The following is a 25475-nucleotide window of genomic DNA, read 5'->3' on the forward strand; positions in this document are numbered from 1 at the left end:
GTGGCCCAGGAAAAGCTGCATTTAGGGCTCCACGGTCATTAATAAACACTTCATTTTAAGCTGACCCCCTTTTGCCACACTGCATGCTCTGACTTACCCCCCCCCGCCCCCAATCCAGCAAAGAGCATGCAAATAAATTAATTGCATCATTGCTCAGGCCAAACATAATGAGGAAGGTTAACCTGCTTTGAAATCTGCATAACACATGCCAAAATAAACACAAGTTTATTATTCTTATCCTTATTGTCCAGGTCCCTCTTTCCTTCTATTATATGGGTTCTGGAAAGTTGATGGTAATTATTCATGAGAATCCAAACACTATTATTTAATTTTGCATTATACTAGGTTCAAATGAAGAGACCACTTGTCAGGCCTGGTGCCTGCCTTGCAGATACATGCAAAGATTTTATTAGCTCCCGTTTCCCACCCAGTTCCCCAAAGGATTGCAGGAAATTGGTAAACCGTTCTTGCTATGTACTTGAGCCACCCACAAATTGGAACCAATGTACAGTGTGATGATCAGAATAAACAGAAAGGGTAATCAGGCACACCAAATAATCACAGGTGACCTCAGCAATTTTATTAACAAATTTATTTCCCTAATTGGGTAACAGATTTCAGTGCTTGACTCAAGGGCATTGTAATAGGTTTCCACACTGCAGAGGAAGGAATTAATGACAGTCGTGCGCTCTTCCTTCTGTATTTACACTTGTCCACCAGTCGTAAACATTGCCCCGGTTTCCTCCGTCCTTCAGGCCTCCTCTACTCTCCCCCTAACCCAGCCCCCAAATAAATAAGTTGAAAGCGGAGAGTGGAGTTGAACTTGAGCACTCGTCCTCAGTGGAAGCTACCTTCCGGGGCCACCGCCTCCCCGCGGTGAGAATCCGGCAGAACCACTGCCTCCGATAGGCACTCCGGAGTCTGGAAAGGGACGCCCCTCTCCACGGGGGAAAATGGAGAAACTGGGGTCTTGGTGGACCCCCTCTCATGTCTGGGATTGTCCTGGTCTGCTCAGAGGCGGGGTGTGAAGCAAGGTGAGAGGGGCGGATTCGTCCCACTTCATCTTGCCCACCTAAAACGCCTCTTAGGAAGTACGAGGTATTCATTAGATCCGGCTGCCTTGGAGCCAGAGCAGAGAAACCGCGAGCTCACTCTTGAAGTCTCCTTCAAGTGAGGTTTTCTCCTCCCAGCTTGCGGGGACTGCAGCGTGACAACAAAGCGTGTTTAGAGGCAGCCCTGCAGAAGCTCCCCGTCACGCTGGTCTACCTCGTGCCACGGCCCTCCGCTGTCCTCCAGCGTGGCGCCAGCCTGGACTCACTGTCCTTTCTGTAAGGGCCAGCATTACAGCACCACGCCAGAGGACGCGGGATTGCCGCCAGGGCCGGGTACTTCAGCAGCCAGCACACGCCGCCGCCCACAGGAGGGCTCTTGCAGGGAGGCGGGCTGCTTACCCAGCCGACGGGCCCCGGGGCCGCCTGGCTACCAACCAGTCCCTTTTGAGACTTGTACCCCAGCACAGTCCAGGGGGGCCCAACAACTCTCAGTCTCCCTCTTGGATATCCTGCAGGATCTGGATGAGGTTTTCCAGGCCGAAGATGAAGCCGGGGTCTGGTCCGTCGTAGGTGGCGTGGGCATCCCAGGAGCTCTTGCAGGTCGTGTGAGCAAAGTCGATCATTCGGACGTCGACCTCGGCGGGGCCCCCGGGAGAACGGCCGGGGGCTGTCCGCAGAGCCCCCCGGGGTCTCTCCAGCGGCTCCTGCCCGTCGTAGATGATGAGGAGAGAGCTCGAGTAGAACCGGTAGGAGCTCTGGCACCTGATGACCGAGAGGAGGGCCCGGAGCTGGCGGAGGGCGGGCTCCAGGAGCTCTGCTCGGAAGCGGGTCCCATCGTGCAGGAACTGCGAGAGGGCTTGTCTGAAGCCCTCGGCGGAGAGTTTTCTCCCATAGTACTTGTCTTTGCAGAGAAAGTGCTTCTTATCCGTTTGATAAACCTTATGTTAAAAAGAAGAAAAAAGAGACAATGTGGGGAAGTGGACGTGGCTCAACTGATAGGGCATCCGTCTACCACATGGGAGGTCCAGGGTTCAAACCCAGAGCCTTCTGACCTGTGTGGAGCTGGCCCATGCGCAGTGCTGATGCGCGCAAGGAGTGCCCTGCCATGCAGGGGTGTCCCCCCATGGAGGGAAGCCCCACGTGTAAGGAGTGCACCCTGCAAGGAGAGCCGCCCCACCCAAAAAAAGCTCAGCCTGCCCAGGAGTGGCGCCACACACACGGAGAGCTGATGCAGCAAGATGACGCAAGAAAAAGAGATACAGATTCCCGGTGCCACCAGATAATGCAAGCAAACGAAGAAGAACACACAGAGAATGGACACAGAGAGCAGATGACATGGGGGAGTGGGGGAAGGGGAGAGAAATTATGAAAATAATAAATCTTTAAAAGAAAAAAGAGACAAAGTGAAGGAATAATGCAAACTTAAAAAAAAAATGGCACCAGCTACGGTTGCAGCATCAGAGGCTAACATCATGTATAAACAGGTCTCCAGGAGGCGCAGGGGCAAGGATGGCTGAAGGGAAGGGAAAGGCGACCTTCCGTCACACGCCAGGGCAGCTTCCGCGTTTTAATATGCCTTCTCCGCTGGCCTTTAATAGTAATTCAAGGTCTAAAGAGCCTTCGTCCTGCAGCAGTGACCCTCCACCCATGAGGACAAGGTCTGGATCTCCTTTCTTGTGAATTTCCAACGTCAACCTCCAAATCATGATTTAAGCCTTGGCTGCTAGCCCTCTTCAGTTCAAAGAGGAGCAAACCCAAGCTAGAAAGCTTTAGTCGGAATCTGAAACCACAGCCAATGGCCTTGGAGAGCCAACTAGATTAAATTTTCCCCAGCAAAGTCTGTAAAGTCTTTTTCTCTGCAGATTCTAAGGAAACAGTAATGGCTCTTGGGATAGCGCGGGGTGAATTGTTTGAAGATGAAAAGACCGGCTACATCAGCTGAGGATGGAGCATTCGGGCAGCCACACACGGCAGAGGGGAGCCTGGCGGAAGGCGCGAGGCGCGCCGTGGCTCCCTCCCCGCCACGGTCTCCCCTCCGCCCCTGTCATGTCTTGGCCACCAGAAGGCAGCAGATGGGAGAGAGATGCTGGTGGGGGCACAGCGGCAGCTGCCCCCGTGGCATTCGATGACTCGAGCAGCAGCAGAGGCTGAACCAAGGCCAGCGGCTGCAGGGCTGGCGCAGCCCGAGGGCGGCTCGGCTCACCTCTGCCTGGCACGCCTGGGAAGAGCTGCCTGCACCTGGCCAAGACAGCCTCTTAGGTCTTCCTCACCTCCAGATTCCATGATATAGCTACAGAAAACCAATGCTGGAAAAAAATCTGGGAGACACGATAGCCTCGGCATTGTCTTTGGAGGACTGGAGATCGGCTGCTAAATTAGCCGCCATAAATACATGACAGGCGTCCCTTTCTAAATAAATCAGATCCGTTTCAGAGGATGGAGGTCCAGCAAGAGACTCCATTCACCCCACAAATCATCACACTCCCTTCTCTTGAGGACCGCGCTCCCAGCCTTTCAAGGGACATCTGTGCCACAAATTGATAGACTCAACTTCCAGCTTCAAGGGGTGGCAGTTTCAATTAAGGAAAGCTATAATGTTTACCGTCAAACCGGTGTCTGGTTTTGCGTTGAGTAGACAGACCATAAGAGTGACTGAGTGGAGAAAGATGATTTCCTCCCGCAGCCCCTGCTATCAGCCACATCAGAGCAGCAAAAAATGAAGCATGGAGTCTGGGCAATAAAAACATTAACCATTCCTTTGCCTGGATGTAGCAGGTTACAAGTTTCTCACTTTGCTAAATAGAACAGGAAGCAAAAAGAAACAGAGAAGGTAGATGAAGAAGAGGGACTGGCTCATAAGAATTCAAGGAGCAGAATGCCTGACAGCCTCTGAGAGGGAGCAGATTCAGCTTCATCATTCAAGAGAATGAGAAATCAGGCAGGCATGGAGGGCACAGAGAAGCGATCGCTTAGTTCTTTTCCCAGCCTCGGCTCTCATGCTGTCATCAAAGGTCTGCTCTCCACACGGGCAGGACCCACGTGGCCACTGTGGAAAGTTGCAGCTGCCAAAGACCAGGAGACCAAATTCAAAAAATGGTGTGGGCGGGGGTGGCTCAAGCACTCGAGTGCCCACCTCCCACACGGGAGGCCCTGGCTTTGGCTCCTGGTGCCTCCTAAGGAAGACAAACAAGTGCGTAGACAATGAGCAAAATCAACAAGCAAGACAACGAGCAAAAACAAATGAGCAGACCATGAGCGAAAAAACCAACAACGAGCAGACAACGAAGGCAAGCAACGAGCGCACAGACAAGGGAGCCATCTGGGGGAGGAGGGACGGTGGGTTTTCCACGCCCCTGGGGGACGGGTGCTCTTAAAATACAGAGCATGTGGTAGACCAGGATCTGCATTTCCTTGTTGAAAGAACCGTGCCGGGCACCCTGTAATGCTGCTGCCCGGAAGTGAAGGGCTCCGTGGGGGGCCGGTGGAGTCCGGATGGCCGCCATCTTGCCCCGGGCGAGTGGGGACGCGGGCCCTGCAAGACCCCGGCCACCTACCTGCATGCCACAGAGGCGCAGCCCCAGGCTCGCCGACGTGCTCTGCTCACACTTGCGCATGTGGCGGGCCGCCTTCTCCTCGGAGGCGTCGTCCCCGTGCTGCCGCGTCCCCATCTTCAGGTCCAGGACGCAGGGGTGCTTGTACGGCGACACGAGGTTTTCCAGCAGCAGGAAGCCTAGTGGTGCTGAGTTAAGGAACATTCCCAGAACGCAAAGCCGCTGTGCCCGGGAGGCAGGCGGCAGGCCCCCGAGGCCAGCTGGGAAGCCCCCTCCGAGCACCAGCCCTTCACGCCCACCTTTTCCCCTGGGGGACAAGCCCCTCACCGCTGCTCAGAATTCAAGGCATTAGCTTGCAGCCTGCTTTTCTAAGTCCATTTATTTGGGAGGCAGCTTATGAGTATGTGACTTTTTTTTCCTTTTGCTTTTCTGCTCTGATGTGGAAATTTAAATGCAGGCATGAAATCCCTGGCAGAGGATGCCCAGTTTACATTTTGTGGCAGAAAATCGTAAGGGCTAAACCCTCGAGTCACTGAACGGGCCAGTACCTTTTGGGAGAGGTAGAGTGATGTTAGCCTGGGAGATGAGTTGCAGGAATATTAATTTCGGCGGAGTAATTATCCTGCAGAGCTCCTTGGGGATTAGGGTTGCAGATGTGGCTCGGTAAATACTGTGCACCCAGCCGCCCGCCCGCGCAAGGAGCCCGGGGGTGGCAAGGGGGCATTTCGAGCCTGTGGTCGTTGATCAGCGGCAGCCTCTGGGGGAGTGGGGTCTGCCTAACGGAGGACCCTCACTCTCTCGGGCCCACGGGAAATGCCTGCAGGGAGAATTTGGGAGAAGGGAGGCTGGGTGGGAGCGATGCACCCAGGGCTCTCAGGTCCCTGCTGCCCCACAGGTCACTGTCTGTCCAAGGGACCCCTAGTCCAGCCCGTCTTTTTTTTTTTTTTTAAGGTACTGGGACTGAAGCTTGAACCCAGACCTCATATATGGGAAGCTGGAGCTCAACCACCAAGCCACATCGGCCCCCCTGCGTTGGTTTTCTCGTTCATCTGCCTGTTCTTTGTTCTTTGTTTTGTTGTTGTTGTTTTTAGGGGGCCCTGGGGGCCAAACCTGGGGCCTTCTATGTGGGAGGCGGGAGCTCAACCTCTTGAGCCACATCTGTTCACTCAGCCCACCTTTACGGCTGAGGTGTTGAGTTTAATTTCCATTCTGACTTCCCCGCACCCTCGGATCTTCCTTCTGGAAGGCTCTGAGCTCCCCAGGGCCAGGTGTGAGGCTGGCGCCCCTCCAGCGCCCCCGGCCCGGCTGGTGCAGAGGGGAGGCGGGCAAGGATACGCTGCGGCCTGTTCTCCGGCGCCTGCGCGCGCAGGCGGCGCAGGTGGGCCTGGTGGCAGCGCAGGCCCCACGGGTTGGCGCCCCTCCTCTCGGCCCAGGGGGACGCCCCGGCGCGCAGGGGGCCCTCGGAGCCCGGGAGCGCGGCGCCGGCGCTGCGGCTGAGGAAGGCCGTGCGTCAGGGCGCTCCGCTCCCAGCCTGGCCTCCGCCGGGGCGACGCCGGCACGGGCTGCCTGGGGGGTGCCCGAGGGCCCGGGGGCACCCCGGTGTCCTCCCTGCCCGGCTCGGGTCCCCGCACCAGGTCATGCCGTGTTGCAGCCCAGAACCACGCATCAGAGAGTGTCGCCTCCTCCTGCTGAGGCTGCCCGAGTAGTTCACTGTTTGGTTTGCTCTTGTTGTGGTTTTTAAGGAGGTCCGGGGGATTGAACCCAGGACCTCGCCCGTGGGAAGCAGGCGCTACATCCGCCCCCGGTCCCTTTTACCTAGGGTGTTACTGAGCCTCGCTGTGGGGGTGCCGCTCACTGGGAGTCAGCAGGCAGGGGGGTTAGGCCGCCACCCTGGCATGGGGTCCCCGCCCCTGCTCCTCAGCGCCCTCATCCGTGAAACGGAGTAACAAGGTCTGCTCTGCTGTCCCCTCTCCCTGCGGGTGGATGCGTGGGCCAAGGAGTCAGAGGGTGCGAAAGCCGCCCTGAGACCTCAAAACGCCCCGGCGGCGAGGCAGGTGGGGGCCGGGGGGCCTGCGGGGCGAGGCGGGTGGGGGCCGGGGGCCTGCGGGGCGAGGCGGGTGGGGGCCGAGGGGCTGCGGGGCACGCCGCCCCCCTCTGGCCCACGTGGGGCCTCCCCTCTGCGGGACGGGGATAGCGGAGCTTCCCGACTTGGAGCCAAGAGGCTTACTTGGCTCCCGCGCGCGCCTTCGGGAAGGGAGGCCTTGGCATCCTATTAGCTCCCTTTTGCTCCCATAAATGTCAGAAGCCCCAGGGAGCCTCCCGGTCTGAGCAGGGTCAGCCACGTTTTCAGAGGCTTTGGACCCGGCGGCCAGGGCGGCCGCCACGTTAACCTCGTCCTGTCCAGACCCGGTTGCCCAGGAGAGGGCGTTTCTGATCAAAAGCGGTCACACTTTTTCCTTTATATAAACTATACTAGAGTTTCTGCTCTGCCCTTTTGTCTTTCACCCAGGAACACTTTGCGGTTCCGGGGAACCAGGTATTTAATTAAACAAATATGCACCGGATACCTGCCCGCCCATCAACTCCCGAGATCAAGGGCATCGTCATCCCTTAGGAGGCGCAGGGACGAGCCGCCCCCGCTCCGGCCACCTGCCCAGCGGCCCTCACCTCTCCTGGAGCGAGTGTGCCGGCCGTGCGTGCCGCCACCGGGCGAGGGGGTGGGCGTCGTCGCCGCCCCTCCGCAGCGTCCGCCGTGTCGCCTCCGCCGGCTCGGGGGGGGACCCCGCGGGGCCCCCGGCTCTCCCTCGGCGGGCTGGCGACCAGGCTGGGGTGGCCCCCGCCGTCTCTCCAGAGCTGCACCGTGACGCTGCCTGCGGGACACACGGGAGGGAGGGCGGGGGTCAGGCGGGCTTCACCTCTAAGTGCCGCCTGCCGGGGGACATCACTGTGAACTGGAGGAGGGCGGCCCTGGCCCCGAGCCGCGGGGTTCGCAGGCGTAGCCTGCACCTGACCCTGCTCCACGGCAAGCCCGAGCTCCTCGGAGCCTGCGAGAAGCCGACCGCCACACGGCCTCGGCTTCCCCCTTCTCGGCCCCTTCCTGCTTTAAACAACGCCAGCTCTCTGCACAGCACACCGTCCCGGTCACGCCACAGCCCACCCAGCAGGTCCTCGGCGACAAGGGCGCCCCTCAGCCCTAGCTGACGAGGGCCAGGGTGGGGCACGGGGCTTGTCTGCAGACCCACGGTGGGGCCAGCCCGTGCCCACCCTCCCCAGCCCCGCGCCTCCCTCCTCACCCTTCCTTTCCCTCCACGTCTCTTCGGTCACCTCCTCCAGGAAGCCCTCCTCCCTCAGCTCCTGGGCCAGGTCTCGCAGCCCCTCTTCACCGTGCCATCCCCGGCCCTGCACGGAACACCGACACCCGGCCCTTTCCTCTAGATGCAGCAGCAGCCGCAGACTCTTGGCGAGGGCTGGGAGGCCCCCGCCCCTGTTACCGCCTAGCCGTCGGCAGGCGTGAGTGAGGCGCTGGCGTTCCACGCGCGCCGCTGCGTGCGCCAGCGACAAGTGTGCCACCGGGCTTCTCCCTGGGCTGGGCCGGGTGGGCTCCTCCGCCCCCGGGCCCTCCCTTTAGCCCCGGCTCCTCCGGGGGCGCGGCGTCCAGCGGGTGCCCAGGCTCACCAGGGTTCTGGCCGGGCCGGGGCGACTCTCTGGGCGGCGGCCCGGGAGGCAGCCACGCCAAGCCCCCGTGACAGCCGCGGCCCCCGAATCCTTCCGCAAGTGGCCTCCGCCTGCCCCCACCCTGCCCCCCCTCCACCCCTCTCCACCCCGCTGAGCGGGGCTGCGGGGGCTGGGCCTGCCCCTCCCCGGCTCTGCCTGTGCCCGCGGCCTTGACTCTCGGGGGGCGCCGGGTCACCAGCGCTCGCTGTGGGTGCTGACAGCTTCCCCAGGCGCCTCGCCTGTCCTCGTCGCTCCCTCATGCTGTGGGTCTGAGGGCACACTCCCCTCCCTCACCTCTCCAGGTGTGTCTCTGCGAGAACCACCTGCTTCCCGGGGGCGACCCCAATCGAGAGGGGCTGGGCCGTGGGCCGCCGTGTCCAGCCTCACGGGACGCCTTGACGCCCTGCCCCCTTCTCGGAGCAGGACAGGGCTCCCGCCGGCCCGGCAGCAAGGGCGGCCGCTCTCCCCGCGGGGTCCCCGCTGCGTCGCGGGGCCGGCAGGGTGGTCGCTGCTCTCCGGGCTGCTCTGTACCTCGGCCGGGGCCTGGCCCGGCGCCCCCTCTCCCCTCTCGCCCCCGGGGCCCTGGTACCCGGTCTCGGCGCCGTCCCGCCCTCTCCAGCTCCTTGACAACCTCCGCTGTTCTCACCCCAGCCGGTGAGGTGACAGCGACAGCGATCACAGCGCAGGCGAGCCTGGCGTTCTGCAGGTACCTGGGCGCCTGCGTCCTTCCTGGGCTGGCCCCCCATGGTCGCTCTGCTCCGAGAGCCAGGGGCTGCCGGCGGGCGCGGGAAACCGCCGAGGGAGCGAGAAGGACTAGCGCGGCCCCCACGCCTCCCGCGCGCCGGGCGCTTTGGGTCGTAAGGAGCCCGTGGCGTGGTGGACGGGGCCACGCTGGCTCACTTGGCCAAGGCCGCCCAGCTGGAAAGGGGGCAGCGCTGCGAAGGCCACAGATATGCGAGAAGGAGCGGAACGTCTGGTGAGGCGCTCTCCTGCCGTGTCCCCGGGCCCATTGTTCTGGGTCTTTCTGTCCCGTGGGGGAGAACAGACAAACCACATTCCACCACTCCAAGACCGGGGTCGTCGGCACAGAGGGCTGGGGGCCGGGAAGCTCAAAGGCACGGAGCTCATTCCACCCCCGTGTCCTCAGGGTGGGAGGCTGCCCGCTGGCTCCAGGAGGTCCAGGACCTCCACCCCCCCAGGCCCCGCTCACCCCTCCCAGCTCACCCCCCCAGGCCCCCGCTCACCCCCCCAGGCCCCGGCTCACCCCTCCAGGCCCCGGCTCACCCCTCCAGGCCCCAGCTCACCCCCCCAGGCCCCGGCTCACCACTCCAGGCCCTGGCTCACACCTCCCAGCTCACCCCCCCAGGCCCTGGCTCACCCCCCCCAGGCCCCGGCTCACCCCTCCAGGCCCCGGCTCACCCCTCCCAGCTCACGCCTCCAGGTCCCAGCTCACCCCTCCCAGCTCACCCCCCCCCCGGCCCCGGCTCACCCCCCCAGGCCCCGGCTCACCACTCCAGGCCCTGGCTCACCCCTCCCAGCTCACCCCCCCAAGCCCCGGCTCACCCCTCCAGGCCCCGGCTCACCCCCCCATGCCCCGGCTCACCACTCCAGGCCCTGGCTCACACCTCCCAGCTCACCCCCCCAGGCCCCGGCTCACCCCCCCCAGGCCCCGGCTCACCCCTCCAGGCCCCGGCTCACCCCTCCCAGCTCACGCCTCCAGGTCCCAGCTCACCCCTCCCAGCTCACCACCCCAGGCCCCGGCTCACCCCCCCAGGCCCCGGCTCACCACTCCAGGCCCTGGCTCACCCCTCCCAGCTCACCCCCCCAAGCCCCGGCTCACCCCTCCAGGCCCCGGCTCACTCCTCCGAGGGCAGGAAGACCTACCGGCCCCCATGCTCGTCCCTGGGGAGCTTGGAGGCCTCTGGCCGCTGGGAGGGCCCGACAGGAGCGCAGGCCAGGGCCAGGGTCCTTCCGGGTCTTTAAAGCTCAAGCCGCTGCCCCAAGGCCTCTGGCCCCTTCCACTCGTGCCCCCGCGGGCCGTGGAGACGGGCCCACCGGAAACCACCGCCTCGGGGCCTGCAGACCCTGGAGGCCTCTCTGGAGGGACGTGACCTTGGCCTGCCTCTTCGGACATCAGTTCTGAGTGTCTGCATACGTGGAGGAGAGCGGAGGAGCAAAGACCCAAACTCAAAAGCTCAAAGACCCAAACTCAAAGCTCAAAGCCGTTGCTCCTTCTCCTGTTGTCGGGGTGCACAGCCAGCCCCTGCGGCCCTGACCTCTCTGGGTGTCCCGCCTTTCCGTGTGTCTGGCTCCGTCTCTTCTGTCTTTCCCCTCTCTTTCTCACACCCCTCCATGGGTCAGCCCTTCTCTGCCAAGCCTAGGACTCCCTGGGGGGAACTGGGATGACAGCCCCCCTGCAATGACCTCCAGCCGCCCGCCGGCAGCAGGCTCGGTGTACCAGCGGGCCCCAGGCCGCTCGGTGCTGGCTCGGATCATTCTTTTTTTAATTTTTTATTTAACATTATGGGACTTTTTATCTTTTCCCAGACAGGCAAAATGTCTACGATGATTTTTGTTATTATGATGCATATTTTCCTAATCATTAAACATGGAAGCTTTATAAAGGGTGGCATTTTACAAATTGAAATGTCATTGGTGATAGATAAAAGACATTGTCAACTCTGTCTATTTAATCTTTGAGAACAATTGCCAAAATGTGTTATTATTTTGGATTTTGATCATGTATTTTTTTTTTAATGTTACATTTAAAAAATATGGGGTTCCCATGTAGCCCCCACCCCCCTCACCCCCTGGATTACTCTTTTTAATCAAGAGCCACGTCAGTGGCAGCCAGGCTTCCAGCTGGTTCCGCGTGTCCCAGAGGCTGAGGGGATTAGGCTCAGGGGCCCAGGGCCCTGCTGGACCAGGAGATGGCGGGACCGGGCTGATCCCTGCCTGCCCCTGCACCAGCTCTCCCCGCAAACCTCGGCTTTGGGCAGCGCCGGCCGGGCAGGCAAGAGTGCCCGCTGCCGCGCTCGACGTGCCGAGCATCCCGGCAATTTGGGTTGGGCCCAGCTCCTTCCGAGCCTCTGTGCCTATTCTGTCATGCATTTATTTTTAAGCGTATGAGAGCATTTACTGGCCACCGTCTGTAATATGTGTCTGGCCCCAGGAGTATGTCCTCGTTTGCCCAAAGCGCCGGGCGGCCCGGAGGCAGAGCTGCCCAAGACATCGCCTGCCAGGCGAGCCCAGCACAGGGCCGCGGGCAGCTCCTGGCACAAGCAGATGGCCCCTGGGGTGACGCCTCTGCCCAGGGCTCTCCCTGCCACCCCAGCGGCGCAGGGCAGCGAGGGGGGCGAGGTGGTCACTTCAGAAAGCGCCCCTCTCTCCGGGGGGCTGTGTCTGTTGGGGAGAAAAAGGGAGACCCCCATGGCAGCCTTGTGGGCATTTGAGTCCCCCTGACGTGAGGTCCCTGGCCTGGTGGGTCAGAGCCCGTGGAGCCAGATGGCGGGGCTTGGGATCCCGGCGGCCCCTCTCCCTGGCTGTGTGACCTCAGGCAAGTCAAGGAACCTCTCTGTGCCTCAGTCTCCTCATCTATGAAATGGGGATGGGGACTCGCTGCCGCGAGGATTACACAAATTAGTACACAGGAACTACTCACGGTCACGCCTGATACGGCAGGCAGCACGAGGGGTGAGCAGATGTCGTTACGTTCCCATCAGGCAGAACAAGGAGCCCGCGGAGCCCGGGCCCTCCTGGGGACCCCTCCTGCTGACCTCAGCGAAACCCCCTCCTGCCTCCCCAGGCATCCGAGAACACGAGGGCCCCCGTTTGGGGCCCTCTGGGGACTCCTTAGACGTGCCTGCCGGTGGTGCCTCAACTGCGGCTGCGGCCCGGCCGCGTCACCAGAACCTCAGGTCTGGGGGTCGCCCAGGCAGGGGCGGCAGCCGGCCGCGGCTGAGGGGTGTCCTGGGGTCCCTGGCCCAGTACTCTCCCTGACCAGCTCAAAACCCCTTTTCCTGGGTGGCGCCCCGGGGGCTGGTGCCCTAGCATCGCCTGCAGCGTGTAGCTGGCACCCCTGGGCTCAAAGTGGCTAGCAGAGCCCCCAGGCGGCCCCGGCCACAGGGGTTAGCGGGCCAGAGCCGGGCAGCCCCCGGATGCCCGCCCCCCCCCCCCAGGGGCATGGCCCGTGCAGTGGGGAGGGGGCCTGGGGGCTGCAAGGCTGGGTGGGCCAAGCAGGAAGCGCTGCTGGCAGGAGGACGCCCCGCTAGCTCCTGCCCCGTCTGGGTTGCGTCCCGTTGGCACAGGACGGACACTCATCCCGGCAGGCGCTCTGGTGAGATGGGCAGTGACCCCCGACCAGCGGGGTGAGCACAGGCCCAGCGCTCGAGGCCTTAGGCTGCCCCCGAGCTCCTGCCCTGGCTCGCGGCCGGGCACGAGCTGAGTGAGAGCCACAGGCCCCCCCCCCCGAGGACTCGGAGTCTGGGATGGGGCCTGGGAACGAGCATGTTCACACCCAGGCCCGCCAGGTCCAGCTGGTCGGCCCCTGCTGACGCTTTGAAAATGCACGCAGGCCCAGGCTCCCGGTCACCTCCACCGCTGACACCCAGGAGGGTTTGGGCTGTCGTGTTTGGATATCAGTGTCCACCGCCACCGTGATGACGGGGAGGTGGCCGGTGCCCCAGAGCCGCCCTGCAGCCCCGGCCGGCGCACCAGCCCTCCCCACCCAGCGTGCCACCCCAGGGCCCATCCTGGGACCAGAGCTGCCCTGCTGGCCGAAGTGTGCCCAGCTGTACCCGGAGGGCAGCCCGGCCCCCCGGCCGTGCCCCTTGCTGGCTGAGGGTGGGGGTTCTGTTTTCCTAGACAAGCCCGTCTCGTCCCCTTGGCCTGAGGCCTGGGGCTCCCGCCCTGGCCTCCAGAGGGAGAGAAGAAGCCCCCAGCCGGCCCCGTGTGTGCCAGCTCTGCCACCCCCAGGTACCACCAGAAAAGCCCCAGTGGGGCAGGGGGAGGGGCCGGGGTATCGTTTTATTTCCTTCTCGAGCCCTCAGAGCCGACTTTGCAGGGAAGCAGGATGGCTCTCAGCTGCAGACCTGAGGCTTGCGGGCTTCCCGAGGACGAGGACAGGGGCAGGTCCCGTGCCCCCCCACCCCGCCGGCCCCGGCCCCCCCGCACTCACCCTTATACTGGGGGGTGAAGCGCCTCAGGGCCAGCGGCAGGGACTCGTAGAAGCGCTGCTCCCGCGGGACGAGGGGCTTGCACACGGTGCGCTCGTCGTACTGCATCACGCTCAGGTGCCCCCCGACCTGGTGCGGGAAGGGCTCCAGCCGCACGCCCGCCCTGGGGGCGCCGGCGCCCGCGCCCTCCTGCACGACCATGGCGCGGCAGGGGGGGGCGCCTGGCGGGGGCTGCTGGCAGAGCGCGGGGTGGGCGGAGGCTCCCGGCCCAGGGCAGGTGCTTGCTGGGTGGGGGCGCCTGGCGCGGTCACACCACACCTTCCCGGCGCCGGCTCCCTGGAAAGCAGAGGAGGGGGTGGAAATTACACGAGGGAGACGGCGGCGCTGAGAGCCCACGCGGCGCCTGCCCAGCCCACGGCGGGTCCCTCGCCGGTAGTTCCATGAGGTTGTAAAGGTGCTTCCATGACTTCTGGAACAATCTGTTACAAGGAACGTGGAACTGTGTTTGCATGCAGGCAGCAGGTGAGAGAGAGGCTTTCCACCGCGTGCCATTTAGGGTACCTTTTGGATTTAAGTCTTAAACGGTTTAAAACAAAGCAACACGGAAGACGACCCTAAACTCCTTGAGGGCAGACCGTGTTCTAGCGTCCCTCGAGGGAAGTGAACTTGGCCCAGTGGTTAGGGCGTCCGTCTACCACATGGGAGGTCCACGGTTCAAACCCCCGGCCTCCTTGACCCGTGTGGAGCTGGCCCATGCGCAGTGCTGATGCGCGCAAGGAGTGCCCTGCCACATAGGGGAGTCCCACACCAAGGAGTGCATCCCGTAAGGAGAGCCGCCCAGCGTGAAAGAAAGTGCAGCCTGCCCAGGAATGGTGCCGCACACACGGAGAGCTGACACAGCAAGATGATCCAAGAAAAAGAAACACAGATTCCCGTGCCGTTGACAACAGAAGCGGACAAAGAAGACGCAGCAAATAGACACAGAGAACAGACAACCGGGGTGGGGGGGGGGAGGGGAGAGAAATAAATAAAATAAATCTTTTAAAAAGTAAAAAAATAAAAATAACGTCCCCTGACCTGCTGCCTTCCTTCCTTGGGGGGCATCGATCCCAGGCCCTACAAGAGGAAAGCAGCATTTCGCCACAGGGACATTCACCTTTTCAGGGGACTGGGGAGAGGGGCGAGGGCAAACGCTTTATTTTCATATAGCACAGCTGTGCATCATTGGTTGGCTCAGGGCTCCCCTGCATGGTTGCTGTGTGACCTTGGGCAAGTTACTCAACCTCTCTGGGCCTCGGCTTCCCCATCTGTAAACAGGATAATAATGATACCTACCTCATGGTGTTGGAAACCTGTCAAGAGGGTAGCCCGGTGCCCAGAACAGAGTGCCGGCAGATGTGATTTGTCTTTGCGGGTTCTAGCACTACTGCCGGGCCGTGGCCTCCCCGGGGCCATGGGGGAAAGGCGGGCTCTGTCACCACCACGCTGCAGAGGAGAACACGGAGGCCGGAGACGGCTTGCCCAGGGCCCGGGCCGGCCGGGAGCAGAGCTGGAAGTAAAGCGGGCCCCTCCCGCCCCCCCCGCTGGCCCTCGCCGTCCACCCCGCTCCTCCCGGGCTCTCCCTAAGGGTGGGCTCTGCTGGAGGCAAACCCTGGGACTCCAGGCTGGCGACACAGCCCCGAGGACGTCCTGACCGCCTCGGCTGGCGCCACGGGGACACCGCAGAGGGAGCTCTTCTGCCCCCCATGCCCTCGTCCGAGAGGCCGTCCCTGCAGCGGGCTCGTCGCCACCGAGTTCCTAAGCCTCTGCCCCTCTGCCCGACTCCGGTCAAGGGCGCGGCCAGGCCGGGCGGTGCTGGGCTCAGCCAGCTCTCGACCTGGTCGGCCACTCGGCCCACGCTCAGCGCTGCCCGGCTGGTTGTCCCTGGCACTGAAAGCCCGGCCGGGGCTGCTGGCTCCCCGGCGCGCGGGGACGTCGGCCACCGGGCTACGGCGCCTCCCGTGGGGAGGGGAGGGCGTGGGTGCTGCCAGGCGCCTGCGCTTCTGCTTTGCGGGGTGCACAGGGGCTGGGCCGTGGCCGGGGTGCTTGGGCCTGCTGGGGCCGGGTGTCGAGGCGAGGGGGACCGGGCCTCAACTGTCCCTCAGCCCTGCTGGCGGCAGCGCGGACGGAGCCCCTCCTGGGGTCTGCCCCAGGAGCCGAGGACGGGGGTGGGGGAGGTCGGCCCACGGAGAAGCGGACGCTGCAGTCCCCTTGGCCAGCCGGCAAGGCACCGCGCTTGCTGGCAAATGCCATCCTTTTGCGAATTTGGGGAAGGCGAGGGGGGAGGGAGAAGGGAGCCACGGAGGCGGTCTTAGTCTCCTGGCTGCTATGGCAGATACCACGCAGCGGGTGCCTTAAATGATAGGAATTCATCGTCTCTCGGGTTAGGGGCCACGGGTCCAAAATCAAGGTATCCCCAAGCCCAGCGTGCCCCCAGCGTCTGGGGCGTTCTGGGGCTGGCCCGAGGCCCCTCAGGGCCCCTCGCCTGCGGGTGCGTCTCGGCCTCGTGGCGCCCTCCTAACTAAAGGTGCTGCGCTCAGGAGGACTCGGGCGCGGGGCAGGCAGGCCCCCCTTCAGCCCGCGCAGGCGAACAGCGCCTTCAAGCGTCCTCTCGACACGTGGGCTCACGTCATCACCTACCAGCTCCTGGGACGGGCACCCAGGTCTTGCTGCCCCCAGGCCTTGCCCCCCGAGGCCCCCTCGGCTTGCCCGGCACCCCCCATCCTGTCCCGGCGGGGGCGGGCTGGAGCGGGGAGCACACCCGTCGGCAGGAACCGCCCGCCGCCGTCAGGAGGGGCCCGGGAGCCGGGGCGGTGTCACTGGGGCTGTCGGCAGGACCTGTGCGGCCCTGCTGCTCCCGGCACCCTCTCGGCTCCGGCCGCGCCGTGTGACGTCCTCCCTGCCTCCGGCGTCAGGCTGTCGGAGGGCGGGGGAGTCAGGGAGACCCCGGGCCTCCAGGACAGCCCCCGGCACGGCAGCGCAAGCCCCCCTGCCCTAGACTTTGTGTGGGGTGGCAGAAATTGGGTTTCCGCTGGGCAGCCGGCCTGGGCCATTTCCAAATCTGGACTTGAGAGCCGGGAAAACTGAGGCCCTTTCTCTCAAGGGGCACCTTAGGGGGTGGGCAGGGGGACCTCTAAGCGTCCTGCCCTCCTGAGCTGCATGGTCTATGGATTGGACGAGGCTGGGTGGAGGGAGGAGGGGGAGGGGGCCGTGAGCCCCCGGCACACAGGCCTGAGCTGGGCTGGGCTGCTCCTCGGCAGTGACCTTGAGCTCCCTAGGAAGCCCGAGGTTTTCTCTCTACTGCGGCCTCCCGCGCTCTGGGGTTGAGCTCAGGAGGGCCTCTGCTTTTCCCTCCCCTCCTGCAAACGTCCCCAAGAAATAATCCAAGTCGACGGCGGTGCTCCCAGCCCAGGCCTTCCTTCCGCCATCCGCGGGCAGTTCCGGTACTGCACGGCCTTGGCCGCTGAGCAGTGCCCCTGTGCCCCGCCGTTCCTGAGAGCCCTGGACACGCAGCCCGGCACCGCGGGCCTGGGGAGGCCTTCCCGCCGCCGCGGGGGCTCCTGGCATGGCGGGGTGAGGGTGCCGAGGACGCCTTCCCGCCCGCCGTCGCGGCTTGCCCCGCGCTCGGAGCGAGACCCGCACGGCTCCTCGGTGGGCCGCGTCTCCAGGCGTGTCCAGCGCTCGGGGGGTCATCCCTGTGCTGTCCTCAGGGCCGGCTCCCGGGAGTCAGCCGGGTGCCGGGAAGGCGGGTGGGGCCCTTGCGGGAGCTGGGCCTCAGCCCTGATCCCGACGCCCTGCTACCATACCCTGGGCTCCCCCAGGTGCTCTGAAGCAAGGCGAATGTCCCCAGCCCACGTCTCCTCCCCCAGACCCGCAGCCAGGCCCCTGGCCCGCAGACTTCCCGGGCGCTCCCCGGGGAGGTGTAAGAGAACGAGCAGGATGTCCCGGCCAGGGGAGCTCGGCCTCCAGGGCCCCCTCCCCCCCTCCTCTGGGACGAGGACAGATGGCCCCGGGTCCCTGTGCCCTCCTGTCCTCCGGCCAGGTGCTGGTGAAATAACCCGACCCCTCTCCAGGAGCCTCGGGCTCCCTGCTGCCGGGGAGCTGCCTGTTCGGGGAGGCCCTGGGCTCTGTGGCAGCATGAGTCCTGCCCGCAGCCCAGGGGACTCAGCCACAGCCAGCCTGCCTCTGCGCCGCAAGACTCTCCCGGGCCCCAAAGAAGCGTCAGGGATAGCAGGGCCAGAGGTGGCATTTGGCTTCCAGAGTGGGGCTAGATGACAATAGCAGCGACTCTAAGAACCCTAGACGCACTTAGGCCAAACACGACAGATGCTACCCACTGCGCAGAGGAGACAAGGCTGGAGTGACTTGTCACTGCCGGGTGGCACATTTTATTTCCCGAGGAGCCTTTGTGTGTATAACCTCCACCTACAAGCTCAATCTGAATCCATTAAAAGTTACAGGGAAGCAGATGTGGCTCAAGCAACTGGGCTCCCACCTACCACATGGGAGGTCCCAGGTTCCATTCCTGGTGCCTCCTGGAGAAGATGAGCAAGACAGTGAGCTGGTGCAACCGGCTGGCATGGTGAGCTGACACAACAAGATGACGCAACAAGGAAGATTAGGAGGAAACACAATGAGAGACACAGCAAGGCAGGGAGCCAAGGTGACTAAAGCAATTGAGCACCTCTCTCCCACTTGGGAGGTCCCAGGTTTGGCTCTCAGTGCCTCCTAAAGAGAAGGCAAGCAGACACAGAGAGCACACAGCAAATGGACACAGAGAGCAGATAACGGGGTACAGGATGGATTACAGAAGACACACCTCTTTAGAGCTCCCCAGTCGCCTTTTAGGAAAAGATGGCAGACAAAAATATACCTGTAAGGGTTCAAACTTGCAATAAATTAGTCACGGGCTAGATCTTATCAAAGCCGGCCAGCACCTAATATCTTGAAACAACTGGCCGACCGTGACTGTCCAGCGGCCACGCGGGTCCGTTGCGCTTCCCTTCCCGCTTTGCGGGTAAGCGTGGCCACATGATTAGCTTCGGCCAGTATCATGTGGATGGGACGGCCTATACCACTTCCGGTTCCCCACACCTCCTCCCCTGCCGGGGTGATCTTGGAAGCACGTGTTGAGGTGGCACCTCCGTCAGCCTGGTCCCTGAGTGGCGCACAGGTTGGAGACGCGGCATGAGCAAGAAGGGTTTCCTGGATTAGGGTTGTTTGCTGTGCATCCTGACTCCTTCACCTACTGACAGCCAAACACCCAGCACGGAGCCCTTAAGGGGAGGAAACTTCCCTTGAGTCGACACACGGTGCGCTGCCAGCCGTAGCCTAGCTAACGACAGCCACCCTCGTAAGCCCCTGCCGTGGACTGCGGGTGTTACAGCCCCAGCTCTCCTTCTCGAGATGGCAGTTTTCAGACGGAGAAGCTGAGGGTCGGAGAAGTTGAAGCGCGAGTGAGCACTGGAGCTGGGGTTCGAGTGCGGGGAGTCCAGCTCAACCCGATGCCCGTTCTGCCCCGGGCGGCATCCCTTGGGGGGGGGCTGTGAAGCCCACCCCTCTGGAATCCCTCACTCGGGCTCTCATCTGCAGGGCCCTCCATCCTCCCCACGGTGTGCCTTGGCGACTTACGTCAGAAACGGGAGCCTAGGGGCGCGGGTACAGCTCAGTGGTTGAGCTACACACACACGAGGTCCTAGGTTCAATCCCTGGTCCCAGTACCCCAAAAAACTCCTGGCTGGGGTAGTGAGAGGACGGCACTTGGGGGCAGCACGAAATTCCACAACAAGCATCTTCTGTAGACTAGAAAAGGAATACCCAAGGAGCACGGTAATTTCTCGAATGTATGCAAATGCTTTGGTGATTACCGCAATACACATCCATTTAAAGGCATTACTGAATTCCATGTAGTTTTTGTCACCATCTATTTTCTCAATCAACAGATACTGAAAGTACCATGAGTGTTACGTGGGGACCAGTAGGGAGAATTACGTTGAAAAATGCGCCCTGGGTGCACAAGGTGAGGAGAGCTATCCCTCTTGGCTGGGGTGGGAGGTGCTTGGAGGGGCTGGGGAAGGGGTCTGGGAGGAGGGATGTCAGCTCCCCCCGGGGAGCTGGGGGGAGGCTGCCGGGGGCAGGGTGGGTGGGTGGGTGTGTACGGGGTGCACTAGGGAAGGGCCTGGAACAGGGGAGGAGGCAGTGGCTGCAGGTGGGAGGCTGGGGCTTGCCTTGGCCAGAGTCGCTGCTGCCGCCCCGGGCTGCCTGGGGGTCTCTGGGGTGGAGGGGGCCGGAGAGGGAGCCCGGCCAGGTGGCCCCCAGCTCAGCGAGGGAGGAGGGAGTCCCCGAGATCACTGAGGTGTCGAAACTTTCCAGACCACATCCCTATAAATCTTAGGTGTGTGTGGGGGTTCTGGGGAGAAGATAATTAAGAAACAGCTTGTAGTGAAAGAAGACTGCAGTGGAAAATGTCAGGCTGTGAAGTCCAGGAGCAGCGTGGTTTATGGCTGCCCTCTCGCCCCCCAAAGCTCTCGTACCTCTCGGAGCGGGGGTCGGTACAAGCACCGCTCAATGCCTCTGCGAAGCTCAAGGGAGCATTTTTTAATCTATTAGAGATGAGAGGACCCGAAGGCCGTTTAAAACAGCTCAGGTGGTACCGGGCAGGGGAGGTGGGAGCTTCTCACGTGGGGGAGGTGGTGCAGCACCCGGGCTGGAAAGCCGCAAGATTATTTTCCAAGGGGAAAAAGGAGCGTCAAAATCCATTCTAAAAATGATTCCAGGGTCGTAGGACGAGGTGCCCTCGGCCTGCCTGGGCCCCCCAGCCCCGGGTGCCCCCTCGGTGGGGTCAGGCCGGAATGCTTGGGGGCTTCACCCATCACCTTTCAGACTGGCTGAAATATGTGCCTTTGGAGAGCATCCCTTTTCCAGGGAAAGCTCGATTTCCAGAATCCTAGAGCAATACTTCCTGCTGCTCAGTTGCAGAACTTATTTCGGGGCTGATTTTATCCATTGAGAGGGGATTTCTTCCCGCCCCCCCCCCCTCCTCCTTTTCTCGCCATGTTTAAAATCTCCAGCTCGGGGACCAAATGTGATTTTAATACAGCGATTATCAGTTTAGAAGCCCTTCAGCCCCTGACAAGTGCACTCAGCTGCAGCAGCAATGCTCTGAGCTTGCTGTCGGAGGGGGAGAAACACGGGCGAAAGATGACTCAGGCGCGCCGCGCAGGGGCCTGGGGGGGCGGCAGGGCCCCGCGGCCCCCGGGGATCCTGGCCTGGCGGCAGCGGGTCGCGGGACCTGGGTCGTAGTGGCCCTCGCGGCCCCCACCCGGCTCCCTCCCGGCCCCCTCGCGGCCCCCTCGCGGCCCCCACCCGGCCCCCTCGCGGCCCCCACCCGACCCCCTCCCGGCCCCCACCCGGCCCCCTCCCGGCCCCCTCGCGGCCCCCACCCGGCCCCCTCGCGGCCCCCACCCGGCCCCCTCCCGGCCCCCACCCGGCCCCCACCCGGCCCCCTCCCGGCCCCCTCCCGGCCCCCACCCGGCCCCCTCCCGGCCCCCTCGCGGCCCCCACCCGGCCCCCTCGCGGCCCCCTCGCGGCCCCCACCCGGCCCCCTCGCGGCCCCCTCCCGGCCCCCTCGCGGCCCCCCACCCGGCCCCCACCCGGCCCCCTCCCGGCCCCCTCCCGGCCCCCACCCGGCCCCCTCCCGGCCCCCACCCGGCCCCCTCCCGGCCCCCTCGCGGCCCCCACCCGGCCCCCTCGCGGCCCCCTCGCGGCCCCCACCCGGCCCCCTCCCGGCCCCCTCCCGGCCCCCACCCGGCCCCCTCGCGGCCCCCACCCGGCCCCCTCGCGGCCCCCTCGCGGCCCCCACCCGGCCCCCTCCCGGCCCCCTCCCGGCCCCCTCCCGGCCCCCTCGCGGCCCCCACCCGGCCCCCTCGCGGCCCCCTCGCGGCCCCCACCCGGCCCCCTCCCGGCCCCCTCCCGGCCCCCACCCGGCCCCCTCCCGGAGCCCGTCCCCTCGCAGGCGCGCCAGGAGCTCCGCGGCTGCTGAACGCGGACGAGCGTCTCCCACCCGCCGCGCCCCCGCCCTCCCGCCTTCCTCTGGGGGCGCCCTCGGCCCCCCGCCCTCCAGGCGACAGGGGCGGAGCGAGCCTGGGCGGTGCGGGCGCGTCGGGGCGAGCGCGTGCCGTGAGGGGGTGGTTGCGTCCCGGAGGCCCCGGGGGCGGCCCCCGGCAGAGGGCCCAGCGCCACGCCGCCCTCCCGGGAGCAGGGGCGCCTCCTCGGGTTTTGCCGGGCCTGTCCGGGGCGGCAGCTGAAGGTCTCCCCCCTCTCCCGCCCGCGTTTCCAGGCGGAGGTTTCCACCCGCTCAGGATGCAGGGCCGGGCTGGAATCCCCCACGTGGGGAAGGCTTCCTGGCAGGGGGGGCCTCGCAGCTGCCTTGGATGAGTCATGTGCCGAGGGGTGGGGGGCTCCGGGGACTTCTAGGTCTAGCCTGGCTTGATTCACAGGGCAGCGGGTCCCCGCCCCGGGGGACTGGGCATGCTGAGGAGGGGTGCGGTCAGGGCACTTGAGAGCTGGCGTGAACAGAGCAGGGCTGGTGGAGCGGAGCTGGCAGCCCCTCCCCCGGGGGCGGGGGAGGCTCCACACCCCCTTCAGCTGCCAGCTGGGCCCCACCTTCTCCCCCCACGGAAAGCCGGGTTTCCTAGGGAAGGAAGAGCGCCAGCCCCTCAGCTCCCCTTACCCACCTCCCACCTCCCCGGCCAGTATTTGGCTTTCCACCCCTGAACGGGGGGGCACCTGGATGCTCAGAAGCAGGTTGGGGTCCCTGCAGCCGTGGTGCACAAGCGCGCCAGCGTGCAGGTATCCACCTGGGCAGGGCTCCTTGGAGCGCCCTGCTGGGAGCAGGAGGAAGCAGCGAATGCGGCTGACTACAGGTGGGGCAGGGTGGGGAGCGTCCCAGGGGCTGGAGGCCGGGGGCACGGTTCATCTCAGGGCCCTCATAAGCAGTTGGCTCTGTGGGCGGGTGGTGGGACAGGGTGCAGGGAAGGGGCATGGAGGGGAGCCCAGACACCGTCCCCTCCAGCCTCAGTTTCCCCATCTGTGCAGAGAGCTGTCTGACCCAGCCCAGTTCTTATCCTGCTGTGGGACAACCAGCCCTTCAGCTCAGCAAGTCGACATTGTGGGGAGAAAATCAGAATAGGGGTTGGCAGAGGCCCTTCTAGATGAAGAGAGTACTGACCAAACGCAGCTGGACTGCATCCTGGTTTAGCAAAGCATTAGAAGACATTTGGTTGGGAAGCGGACGTGGCCCAGTGGTTAGGGCGTCCGTCTACCCCGTTCAACCCCCGGGCCTCCTTGACCCGTGTGGAGCTGGCCCGTGCGCAGTGCTGATGCACGCAAGGAGTGCCCTGCCACGCAGGGGTGTCCCCGTGTAGGGGAGCCCCACACGCAAGGAGTGCGCCCCGTAAGGAGAGCCGTCCAGCATGAAAGAAAGTGCAGCCTGCCCAGGAATGGAGCTGCACACACAGCTGACACAACAAGATGACGCAACAAAAAGAAACAGAGATTCCCGTGCCGCTGACAACAACAGAAGCGGACAAAGAAGATGCAGCAAATAGACACAGAGAACAGACAACTGGGGTGGGGGGAAAGAGGAGAGAAATCAATCAATAAAAAAAAAATCGATAAAAAAACATTAAAAAAAAAGAAGACATTTGGGGGGAGCAGATGTGGCTCGAGCAGTTGAGCACCTGCCTCCCACACGGGAGGTCCCGGGTTCGGTTCCTGGTGCCTTCAGATAAAATAAGAACAAACAGCAAGCAAAACAAATGAAAAAACCAACCCAGGGGAGCTGATGGGGCTCAGTGGTTGAGCCGGTTCGACTCATGTGAGGTCCCAGTTTCAATCCCCAGCCCTGGTACCTCAAAATAAATAAATAAATAAAAAGATTTAGGGAGCAATTAGAGTGATTTGAATATGGATGAAAATGTCCTTTGGGAATTGTTAATTTCATTAGTGGGAAATGGCGCTGGGTTCTGTAAGAACATACTGAGGTCCTTTAGAGGGGAAAACCCTGTGATGTCTGTAAATTACTTCAGATTACATCAGCAAATAGATGACACACATACGGTACCATTTAAACAATCGTTTAAGTCCAGGGTATATTAGTGTACATTATGTCATTCCCTATTTTTTCCTGTAGGCTTGAAGATTTTCATAATGAAAAGGTGAAAAAATAAACTAATAGCTTTAAAAAAAATATGTCGAAGCCTGGGTCCTGCCTCAGTGGGAACCAAATCTCTGGGGGAAGGGGCCTGGGATGGATTTTTTTTTAAAAGAAGCTTTAGATTACATAAATGCTACATAAAAAATCTAAGGGGTTTTATTTTACTTTATTTTTAAAGAAGCTTTAGATTACATAAATGTTGCATAAATACCTAAGGACTGGGTATTTTTTTAAAGCCCCCATAGGTTCTGAGGTCGGAGACCTCTGCGATCCTCAGGTCTAGGATTTTGGGTTCCACGGAAGGTCTAGAAGAGCCCGTGGGGAGGTGGAGACCCCAGGACTCTGCCGCTGCCAGGGGCCACGGGACCTGGGGTGACATGCCCCTGAACGGGTGAACGTCCCCCGGGGGCCCCCCACCCCCACTGCACGCTGACGGCCTGCACCCAGACAGCTGCCCTCGGGGCTGACGTCACCCCGGTCCTGTGACCCCCCCACACGCTGGCGGGAGGGCGGGACCGCGGGACCGCTGGGACAGGACGCGCTGTTCCTGGGCGGGGAGCTGCCGGCATTCCCGGCCGTTCCTGGGACAGCTGCCCTGCTGGGGGTTGAACCTGGCGGCCTGGGCCTCCCTGGCTCCAGCCCCCACCCCCCAGGCCTGCCCCCGCACCCCCAGCCCTCTCTGCCTCAGGCGGGGCCCGAGGTTAGAGGACGCGGGCGCCCTGGGAAGGGGTGGGCTGGAAGAGGGCAGGGAGAGGAGCCACGGCAGACGTTCTCACGCTCGGCTGGGCCCGCGACACATGCCAGGGCTGCACACAGTCACGCTGCCACCTTCATGGGGCAGAGCGCCTCCCCCGCCGGGACGGAGGTGAGGCTGACCCAGGCGCCCCATCCAGGGCCAGCCAGGGCTCAGCGAGGCCCCAGGCGCACTCACCTTTCTCCAGGTCTGGAGGGAGGCGTCCAGCTCAGGGTGCCTTCTCTCGGTGCCCACTGTCTGCCGGCGCTGGGCAGTCCAGTGTTGTGGCCTCGCTGTCCGCTCCAGGAGTGGGCTGGGGAGGGCTGTCCGGCGGGCGGGGATGCCACTGCGGGGAGGGTCACCTGACCTCTGGGGAAGGGCGGGCAGGAGCTGGCCGGTCCAGCTGCTCGGGGGCGGGGCTGGAGGGGCTGGGGGCGGTGAGGAAGAGGAGAGGGAAGTTGGGTGGGGGGGAGAGGAGGAGTGCGTGAAGTTCACTGCCTGAGTGGATGTCAGGCGCTGGACACGAGGCCATTGCTCCCAAGGCATCTCCTTGTTTCTTGGTTTGAGGTTCCGGGGCCGGGGTTGAACCCTAGACCTTGTATGTGGGAAGCTGGTGCTCAACCCCTGAGCCACGTCAGCTCCTCGCCAATTGTCTTTTATTTTTGAAAGATTTATTTTATTTATTTCTCTCCCTTTCCTGCCACACTCTCCAGTTGACTGCTCTCTGTTCTTCTGTGTGTGTTTGCTGTGTGTTCTTCCATGTCCGCTTATTGTCAGTGGCACTGGGAAACTGTGTCTTTTTTTTTTGTTGTGTCATCTTGCTGCATCAGCAAGATGTGTGTGTGGCACCACTCCTGGGCAGGCTGCACTTTCTTTCGCGCTGGGTGGCTCTCCTTACGGGGCACACTCCTTGCATGTGGGGCTCCCCTACGCGGGGGACACCCCTGCGTGGCACGGCACTCCTTGCGCGCATCAGCACTGCGCATGGGCCAGCTC

General features: G+C 63.1%; 1 protein-coding gene across 1 annotated transcript; it reads right to left on the minus strand.

Annotated features, from left to right (window-relative positions):
- Window positions 1–577: 577 nt before the first annotated feature.
- Window positions 578–20823, minus strand: IP6K3 (inositol hexakisphosphate kinase 3). The gene is made up of 6 exons (XM_058307686.2): window positions 13494–20823; window positions 7235–7473; window positions 6831–6999; window positions 5939–6115; window positions 4607–4782; window positions 578–1990 (listed from the first exon to the last, which is right to left on the minus strand). Exons 1-6 carry the CDS (start codon window positions 14041–14043, stop codon window positions 1541–1543), a joined length of 1761 nt encoding a protein of 586 aa, XP_058163669.1. The 5' UTR covers window positions 14044–20823; the 3' UTR covers window positions 578–1540.
- Between the last annotated feature and the right edge of the window lie 4652 nt (window positions 20824–25475).

The sequence above is a fragment of the Dasypus novemcinctus genome, chromosome 11 (genome assembly GCF_030445035.2).
Source record: "Dasypus novemcinctus isolate mDasNov1 chromosome 11, mDasNov1.1.hap2, whole genome shotgun sequence".
Taxonomy (NCBI): Eukaryota; Metazoa; Chordata; class Mammalia; order Cingulata; family Dasypodidae; genus Dasypus; species Dasypus novemcinctus.

Bases quoted from the DNA above. Each gene is read 5' to 3' on its own strand.
- IP6K3 (XM_058307686.2), bottom strand. From the start codon at position 14,043: ATGGCACGCGGTGGAAAGCCTCTCTCTCACCTGCTGCCTGCATGCAAA. The intron at 7,000-7,234 runs GCTCGTCCCTGC...GGGTCTGGACAG, and splicing joins AGGTGGCCGGAGCGGGGGCG to GACGAGGTTAACGTGGCGGC. The intron at 4,783-5,938 runs GTATCCTTGCCC...CAGCACCACTAG, and splicing joins GCCGGAGAACAGGCCGCAGC to GCTTCCTGCTGCTGGAAAAC.